General features: G+C 42.4%; 1 protein-coding gene across 1 annotated transcript in view; it reads right to left on the bottom strand.

Moving 5' to 3' along the window:
* Positions 1 to 3,318: 3,318 nt before the first annotated feature.
* dusp22a (dual specificity phosphatase 22a) overlaps positions 3,319 to 10,326 on the bottom strand; it is a 114,248-nt gene continuing 107,240 nt past the window's right edge. Inside the window, exon 7 of the mRNA XM_048606126.1 lies at positions 3,319 to 4,017. Coding sequence (XP_048462083.1) covers positions 3,811 to 4,017 — 207 coding nt within the window. The 3' untranslated portion in view covers positions 3,319 to 3,810. The remainder of the gene's footprint in view (positions 4,018 to 10,326) is intronic.

Here is a 10,326-nt window from a genome sequence, read left to right as displayed (position 1 = left end):
TGGAAGTTCCTAGAAGCCTGGTACTCCACAAAGAAAGCCATCAATAAACACATAGAACTCGACCCCATATACACTCCATTGCGAAGGAAAACCGGAAGTGAGGTAATCCAGCTCAATGGACTCCAGAGTTTAAAAACCAGGCGGGAAAACACAACAGCACTTCATCGGAAGCTGCATGGATGATGTTACCCAGCAGGGTAATGAAACGTCTGTGGAACAACAACGAACCAGCTCGGCGAGCCAACGAACCACAACATCCACAACCCAAGCTACAAATCTACTCACGTCAATGTACTTGGTTGTTCAAAGGATGTCATGAGGTCATTGGAGTGATCATCTTGTGGAGATTAAAACCAAGAAGCATAGCCACAATCTCCTGGACTGACAGAATTTGATTTGCCTGGTCTTGTCACATTCAATCCATTTTCATTTTTATTCATTCATGCCAAGGCCAAAATTTGTTACCTATCTCTCTAACTGAGCTGAATGGCTTGCTAAGCCATATCAAAGGGACAGTTAAGGGTCAGTTGTATTGCTATATGGCTGAAGTCACATTCAGGTCAAACTAAGCGTGGAATCTTATAGGGGGCCTGAGCAATGTGGGCTATAGTGAGAAAACTGAGAGAATCGCGTGACATGTCAAACAAAGCCTTTATTGACATCGGGAGCAACTCTTCGCATTTTCAAACAGAGTCCTGGGCATCGAGACAAGATTCTCGCTGGGCAGCAGCGAGATGCCTATTAATGGAGATTAATGCTTGTTGTTGGTTTCATTAACGGCAAATCTCACGTCATTAATATACAGCTTCCAATCCTATCACCTGCCACGAGGAAACTAAACGTCAACAATGCCCGACATGAAAGTTGAAGCAGGCACCTTATGACTTAAACTCACTGCCTGTTCCTCCAGACTGCCATCTTGGACACCTGGTGCCAACAGCTATGGGGATCCACGGACATTTGCATCTGAAATGTGTCAGCCTTCCCACACCATCATGGCATATCTCTGGTTCATTTACAGTAAGCTGTTGAACCTTGGTCCGCAGCGGCAGCCATCACTGCATCTGCAACACACAAGGGCAGGCACCCAACTCCTGGATTGGACCAGGGTGCACCGCGGTCGGATCTGCTGGCTTGTTCTCCTAGCCATTCACTCACTTCGGACATACCTGGATGCTCACAGCATCCCTGCCTTGCCTTGCCCTGTGTTTTTGTGATATGTTCCTTCAGCCAGAGCTACCAGGCTCAGAGTACTCCAGTCTCACCCCGTTGTTCAGTGCAGGCACAAAGCCAGGAAGCTTGCCCATGCTTGTCAGCAGTCCTCGGTCAAGGAAGGCAGCCTTGAGCCAGAGGCTTCCAGCACAGTCCAGGGGCCAGAACATGGATGGTCCGCCGATCGGGGTGGTCAGAGTGGGGATCCTCTCCTCATAAAGGAGTGAGGCACTGAATATCGAGCAGGCAGCCGCCTGTCTTGACTCTTTCTGCCCTATTGGGGGCTGCTTTCTCCTGGAATGAGAGACAAGGCGGCAGTAAGGGAGATGAAAGAGGCTGGTGCAGATGTTACTTTTGGTGCAGGGGAAGAGGGGAAATGTGGTGATGTGTTTGGAATGAGAGAGTAGGCAGTGTGGAATTCATAGCACAAGGAAATTGAGGGATGAGAGCGAGTGAGGAAATTGGATATACGCTCAGTGGGAGTGGTGGAGAAAAAGCCTTAGTAGAACGAGTGTGCAGTCACAGAGAGAGTGAGTGTGAGGTACCACTTACGCTGGCAAAGTAGTAAAGGGTATTGACCTTCTTCTTGCATTGCTGAGTGTTCCCGCAGACGGCAGAGACTGCATTGACCCAAGTGGCAACCTCGGTCCAGGATGCCATTGTCTGGTGTCATAGCCTCCTCAGGCGATCCTGAGGGAACAGGACATCCCCTCCTTTGCAGCAGCCCACCCTCTAGGACATCCTGGTCCTTGTCCACAATTTCCCCTTCTCCATCATGTCTGCAGCAAATGGCAGGAACCGTGCAGGGCAGCCCCAGACTGGCAGTCCTTGTCCCAGGTGCACAGTGGCTTTTTAAAGATGGCACTGGTGCCAGGAATGACAATGCATTCCAGGATATTCTAGTGATGATGAGTTCTCCCAGCTACAGTGAGTGGTAGAAACAGTCTACTATTGGACCAGATGGGTGCAATAGTGGGTGTTAGGTAGTTAATGAGTTTGGGAAGATAGCATGAGAAAACTCACTAGGCCTTGCGGAGAGAAACCCACATAACTCACACTTTACCAAAATATGACAAGATTCAGCTCCATGTAAAGATGGGTTCTGTTCGAATTCTGTCATCAGTGAACCAAAAGGGTTTTTAAAATGATAATTGTTTCATGGCCACCATTACTGAGACTTGTTTTCAATTCCAGGATTTATTTAACGGTAAATCAACTGTGGCAGTAGGATTTTAACCAGTGTCCCTAGATAATCAAAGCTGAATGTCTGGATTGCTAATCTAGGCCAGTACAATACCACCACATCCCTGTGATAAAACTGCCTTGATGATGAGGGAGGAAGTGCTTATGGTCTGCATGTGACACTGTAAGCACCTTTCAAAATACATTTACAATGCCTTTGTACAAAGCAATCCTTCTAATGATCAAATAAACTGTTACTGTCAACATTTAATGAATAAGGACTGATGGTGCAATTCTGTTCTTCCAACAGAAAGCTGCCCCATTGAAAGGAGTGTTTCAGAAAAATTGTAGACTGCCTGTAAGGGTAGTAGAGGCAAAAATCCTCGTAACGCTTAAGAAGTATTTAGATATGCAATTGCAATGCCAAGGCATATAAGGCTATGGGCCAAGTGCTGGAAAATGAGATTTGAATAGGTCGATGCTCGTTTTTGACCCGCGCAGAATTGATGAGCCAAAGGGCCTTTTGCTGCTTTTTTACCCATGACTTATGATTGTGCAATGATGAATTCCTAAGAAATGCATCCAGGAGTGAGAACCATTCCCCAACAGCAGCACCAGTACACTGACTGCAAACTGCAAGCATTCCAAGGCATTTCATGTGACTATTGACACTGAGTCATCGAAATGGATTCTAATAGGATCACAAGACATTGGGTCAAAGAGGGAGTTTCTATGGAGATCTTAAAAATGAGGCGGTGAGTGGTTGGGTAAGAGTTCTGAGACAGAAAAGTTTAGTAAGGGAATTCCACACTAAAGGAGCTAAGTAACTGAAGGCATGACCACCAATGCTGAAGCAGAGGAAATGCCCGATGGGACAAGATGAAAATTCCACAACTTACTTAAAAAGCCGCAACACTAAAAACCCAATTTTCCATTTTTTTTAATCACTTTAAAATTCAATTAGCTTAATGAGTAAAAGTAAACAATTACTGATGTAAGCAACACTGAAAAAATCTTATATGATTTTATGTCCATTTAACAACATTGTCAATGCCTGTAGGTAAAAGTAGCAACTTTATAGATTGTTAAATAATTTATAGCCCGAAATGGCACTGCCCAAAATTACTGCAGCAAGCAACTGTTCTGAATGAAAGGGAGGTGCCAAACAAATCCAACGCAGCACAATTTAACACTGCAGTCTTAATTAGGCACTTAGTTTAAAGAAAGGCACAACTTGCACACTGTAGCTAATGAAACAAAATTGAAAATGATAAATAGGAAAAGGAGAAACAATGGTATATAAATTATATGTCTTTCTCCTACTTCATATTGCACAGTTGGTACATATGGCTGGATATATTCTTGCTGATTTACAAATGAATAAAATGATTCAGCAGTATTTCTCTGGTGCTCCTCTTATCTGTTCACCCAGCTGCGACTTGTACTGCCATAGGCATTGTAAGGGAGAGGATAGACCGTCGATGCATGGTTTGTCCAGTGACGCTCCCCAAGTCTCAGCTGCTGTTGCTTTTGGTGTTCATTGTACTGAGACAGCAGGTTTTCAACCTCCTGCTTGTCATTAAAACGATTTTCACCATATTCCGCGCGAAGCCATCTCCGATACTGAAACAAAACAAGCACATGTCAAAATTCTGTTTTTCTCCCCTGATGTCACAAGGACATATTGCTGAGAAGTCACCAATAATCTCCAATGGCTGTGAGTTGTGGATTTTCTCACCCCAAGCCAATAACAGTAGCCCAGCCTATATTTACATACATGACAAAATCAAATACCATTGTTTCAGCTGCCCAGTCAGCTGTGGCACAGTTGGTAACAGTCCCCCATGAAAGTTGGCAATCAGTAAACCTAAGCTGACATTCTAATGCATTACTAAGGGAGTGTTACACTGTCATAAGTGCTGTTTGTTCAATGCAACGTTAAACCAGAGCCACATCTGCACCTTCAGGTGGACATTAAACAGTCCCATGGCATTATTGTAAAGAACAGTAGGTGAGTTCACCCAATGTCCTAAACAGAAAGGACGCGTTGCATTTATATAGTACTTTTCACCACCACTGGACCATCTCAAAGAGCTTTACAGCAGTTTTGAGGTGTCGTGACAGTTGAAATACAGGAAAACACAAAAGTTAATTTATATCCCACAAACAGAAATTTGATAATGACCAAATAATCTGTTTTCATGGTGTTGACTGAGAGAAAAGTCTTGGACGGAATAGGGTGGAGAATTCCCCTCCCCTTCTTCAAAATAATGCGATGGAATGTTTTATAGCCTCCCAAGCAGAAGCTGGGGCCTTTGTCTGATGTGGCTGCATAGACAGCACCTCCAACATTATAGCACTCCCTTAGTACTGCATCATAGTGTTAACCCAGTCTTTACACTCAAGCCCTGGAGAGACTTGAGTCCAAAACCTTGTGACTCAGAGACAAGTATGTTAGCAGCTGAGATAATAGTGGAAGTTTTAATTCTTCAACCAACATCATCAAGATTATAAGATTTTATACTTGTTATCACGACATTGCTGTTTGTGTGGGCAGACACTGGTTGCTGCGTTTCCCACATTAGAATAGTGGCAACATTTGAAAAGAACTTCATTGGTTGCGAAGTGTTTTGGGATACTCCGAGGCTTTGAAAAGTGAGTCCCTTCTTTATTTTGCCTGTGGTACATGCCACTGATCAGTGGCAGCATATTAAAGCATTGTGACCTGTCATAACTCTGAGACTGTGAGTTTTTGACTGCTTTTTGGTGTTAGTACCTAGAGAATCCTCATGACCTGTGCTATCTAAGGGCCATGAAGGAATGGTAGAGGCTGAAATTTAAAACTGTCTATCTTTGGTCGACCTTGGGATCTTGCACAGAGCCCTCCAGGTAGTGCATTTCCCATCCTAACCTATAAACTGGCCCATCATCTGACTGACTGGTGACCATCATCTCACTGGTCATACAATGGACCTACTGCCAGTCAAGTGACAATTAATAGTTAAGCCCAATCTTGTCTTCACTCTATTTCTGCACCTTCAGCAGGGATCTCAGGATAATTTTTAGAGCAGCAATTAATTTGATTTTTCTTCTGTCTTTCCCAAGGCACCATGGACCAGAGCAGTACCACCACTACCACCTTGGCTATGATCAACTATCAGCCTCAATCCTGGCACTTTCCTGATCTACATGCCACACCGGGTAATGTGCTTGTCATCGAGGTAATTAGGGTAGGCTACATTTTTCTCTAACACAGAGCTATCAAGTCTCTATTCAGCAATTATTGGCTTGTGATAATTCCAGGATTTTTGAGGATTATATTTTGCTATTTTTATTTAGAATTAAAGCAAGTGGTTTGTGGTGCTTGAAAAGTCAAGTTTAATAACGTCTTCCATTCCACAAGGTTCTTTAGAAAGCATGTTCCAATCCCGACCTCTATCATCGAGAAGAACAAGGGTAACTTATGTTTTGTTTTGTTCATTAGATATGGGAAACACTGGTTGGATCAACATTTATTACCGAACCCTAATTGCCCTTGAGAAGAAGCTGCCTTCTTGAACCTCCGCAGTCCTTGGGGAACACTCCCACCTACAAGTTCCTCCAAACCACACACCTTACTGATTTGGGACTACATCGCTAGTCCTTCATTGTCGCTGGGTCATACCTTGGAACTCTCTTCCTAACAATACCGCAGGTGTCCCCACATCTGCAGCAGTTTATGATGATGACTCACTACTAGTCTCACAAGGGTAATTAGGGATGGTCAACAAATGCTGGCCTGTACCGTGATGTCTATATCACATGAAAAAAAGAATTTAAAAATTCTACCCATTTTCCCCAAAACCCTCAAATCAACAATATTTTTTATAATGTTGACATAAATGGAGATTTTTAAGATGATGACAATAGTCCTCACACCTGTACACTGTGCCCTCCAAAGGCACAATATGGGTCTCTGAATCTACCAAGTTTCCAAGATCGGACAGGTATGGGAGGGCTAACACCATTTGCACCAGTTATACCGTTCTCAACCTAAATCTGGCCATCCCTGCAGCCTCACTTTGCCTTAAGGACAAATCTTTAAGAACAAATCCACAGAGTGGAGGACACACACCTGGGGAGATAGAAAAAGCAGCAGAGACCACCACTCACTACAATCAAACTAGTGCTGTCAGGACACATCCTCTTTCCATGAGAATTATGATTAAGGTAGACCATGTGAAGCGCTCTGCAGCACCTTCAATGCAGCATCTACTTCCTTCTTAAATGCAAATCTATTTGCAAATCAACATGAAGTTCTAGTCTGTGCACATGACAAAGAAGCCCCTTATATCAGTCATAAAATTAGCTGTTACTAATTTGGACCAGTATCTCTTGCCCTACTCACACTCTATATCTTCAATGTAATATTCTGGATTCACATTTTACTCATCTTCTATTACCTTTACAAAATCACCTCATTTTCCTCATTTGTCTCATGCTTCCTTCCTACTTTTCCTCCAATCTTTGAATGTATTTCAGCAATCTGAACTGGACCCAGCCCTCAACTGATGATCTCATCAGCATTGTAGTTTAGGTATAATTTACTGTTTGAGCTTTTGCATTTATCAATCCATTCATTGATTGGATGGGTTTCCCTAACAAGACCCGTATATCTCTTTCTATTTTAGCACCATTCATCGTACATACATATCGACTATTTTCCCATCCTACATGCGCTGCTTTGCAATTGTCTGAATTAGATATCATTTTCCACTTTGTCCAACTCAGTTGAATTTTCTGGGCTGCTTCTTCTCATTCTAGAGTTTTCTTTAGTTTGATTTTATCAGCAAATCTGGCCAAAACATTAGTGCTGCCACCTGCCTTTTTCTCCTAATAAAACATATATTGCACATAGCCACATCTGATGAAGGGCTGCAATCAAAGTAGGATGTTGCTGGGAATGGAGGGTTGAGTTATAAGCAGAGGCTGGATAGGCTGGGACTTTTTTCACTCGAGCGAAGGAGATTGAGGAGTGACCTGATAGAGCTTTAAAAAATCATGAGGGGCATAGATAAAATGAACAGTAAAAGTCTTTTCCCTAGGATGGGGGAATCAAAAACTAGGGGGCATAATTTAAAAGTGAGAGGAGGAAGACTTATAAAGGGCATGAGGGGCAACTTTTTTTACACAGAGAGTGGTTAGTGTGAGGAATGAGCTGCTAGAGAAAGTGGTGGATACAGGTGTAGTTATAACGTTTAGAAGATATTAGGATAAGTACATGAGAATGAGAGGTTTGGAGTGTTATGGGCCAAACACAGGCATATGGGTCTAGTTTGGTTTGGGAACATGGTCAGTGTGGACAAGTTGGATCGAAAGCTCTGTTTCTATGCTGTATGACTCTATGACCCTATGATCTTGCATTGGATTTCTGAGTCCAGGTCATTTGGGTCAGCAAGAAACAGAAGTGAGAACAACACCAAATCTCAGAGCAGCCCACTCAGTGCTTTCTCCCAACATGATATAGTGGCTAAAGCACAGTGTTTTTCCAGCAGGGTTCCCTGAAACCCAAAGATTCTATCAGCGTGCCTGAATGGTTTGGGTCATTTGAAAATTGCACCATTTTTTACAAGATTCATTGTGATTACATTTAATGAAAAATAATCAAAGTGTTTACATGTCCATTCATTTGTTTGTGCAGAGTTTTGTCTTTGTTTTCATTTTCAACTATACAACAGCAGGAATGGAGGAAGGACTGAGGGTTGGGGCTCTACCAAATTTCACATTACATCATAGTGTTCCTCAATCAAACGTAAAGTGTTGAAAACCGCTGATCTAACAAGGATTCACTCATGTCTACATTTTGATCAGTTTCTTGTCTCTTCCATAGACTTACCTGAAACTGCACTGCCTTCTCTTAGCATTTCATTAAATGTTCTCTTGGGCTATTAGTTCCTTAAATTGAAGGCATTTGGTTAAGCAGGATCTTCCCCTTCTGAATCCACACTGCTATTGGTTTAGCCTGGTTATTATTGTGCAGTTACTCCTTACACGTGCCTCTCAATCGATTCCACTTGTGTCTCTGTGGTTCCATGCTTCCCTTTATTTGACTATGTGATAAAGTCCAGAGACTTCAATAGAGAAAAAGAGTTGACCTTTTTTTAAAAAAATTGAACCAAAAGATAATAACTAATCCATCTAGCTTGCACATCCCTGGACCATACGAGCAATCTAGCATGGCCAATCCAACCTGCACATCTTTGGACTGTGGGATGAAAACAGAGTACCCAGAGGAAACCTACACAGACATTGGGAGGTGTAGAGCTGGATGAACACAACAGGCCAAGCAGTTTTCAGAAAACTGAAGAAGGGTCCAGGCCCGAAACATCAGCCTTCCTGCTCCTCTGATGCTGCTTGGCCTGCTGTGTTCATCCAGCTCTACACCTTGTTATCTCAGATTCTCCAGCATCTGCAGTTCCTACTATCTCAGACATGGGGAGAATGTGCAAACTCCACACAGACAGTTGCCTGAGGCTAGAATTGAACCTGGGTCCATGTGCTGTTAGTCAACGATGCTAACCACTGAGCCAATATATCAGGCCATTGCTGAGCATTGTTGGACTTTCACTTGGGACCACCAGCTCCTGCCCATGGTTACAAACAGGGAACAAGGTAACGGATTAAATTTGTCCAGGGGCCAATTACACAGCAAAAGAGATTCTATTTGTGACCAAATTGAACATGAGAAGACCATATGGAGAGATATTGTTGCTTTACTGAATACCAATGCAAACAATGAATACAGGTCTGGGTAGCAGGAAATTTGAGTTATGGAGAAAGATGAAGGAAATAGGTCCAGCTTTCTTTGGAAAAGAGGGAACTATGGGGTTACCTAACTAAAGTTCTCAAGACTATAAAATGAAAACATGAAGTTGACTCAGGAAAATATCAATGCTTTGAAGTATTCCAGAATGAAAATACAGTAAAAGGACATCTTATCACCTTCTGATGCTAATAACTTGATCTACTTGGTTCTACAGGGATTCCTTTCAAATATGGATCAACATCAATTATGCTTTTAAAGAAACATCTGCAGTTCTGAATGAACTTTGATTTAACAAGGCTGCACTCACACTATAGCATATAACAAGGAATGGTACAAAGTGGCCTCAGTAGATCTTTACTTCCTAATGTAAAATTGTACAAGGGTATTTCCAATGGAATTTCCCCCTGCTAATGTTTGGCTCAAAACGTTTTGTGACTGATAAATGGTTTAACTTGATGTAACATACATGAAGGCATTCTGGTTCGCTCTCATACAAATGCTGTTTAAGCTCATAAGTCATATCACTAGCAGACTGTGAAGACTTCTAGGTCATAAGGCATAGCCCCATGAAAAAATTATTTGCCTTTTTTTGAAATTCACACAAGTATAGTGTAAAGCCCATTGGAAGCTATCATCACATCACTTTGGAGTTAAATCATCAAATCAACGTCAGGGAATATTTTTGAGGGGGATTTTGGGTTTGGAACAGCTCAACAAGCATATTGCAGGAGAATGTATGTTCCAAGTCAAAATTGGACAAATATCTTAAAGAAAATCTCACCATCGCGTAGAACTATCTGACAGCAGAAAGTGAACAAGATGGGCCAACTGATTGTAAGACCATAAGATATAGGAGCAGAATTAGGCAATTTGGCCCATCGAGTCTGCTCCCCCATTTCATCATGGCTGGCATGTTTCTCAACCCTATTCTCCTGCCTTGTCCTCAAAACCCTCGAACCCCTCACTAGTCAAGAACCATCTATCTCTGTTTTAAATACACTCAATGACTTGGCCTCCACAGTCCTCTGCAGCAATGAGTTCCACTGAGTACAGCATTGTTCCACCTGAAGATTATCTGTTTTTTGCATTAGACTGATTTCCTGTCTATTGCCTGTGAACAAAGTTGG

This window comes from Rhincodon typus, chromosome 15 (assembly GCF_021869965.1).
Source record: "Rhincodon typus isolate 14 chromosome 15, sRhiTyp1.1, whole genome shotgun sequence".
NCBI classification, from domain to species: Eukaryota; Metazoa; Chordata; class Chondrichthyes; order Orectolobiformes; family Rhincodontidae; genus Rhincodon; species Rhincodon typus.
This window is presented reverse-complemented; position numbering and strand designations above follow the sequence as displayed.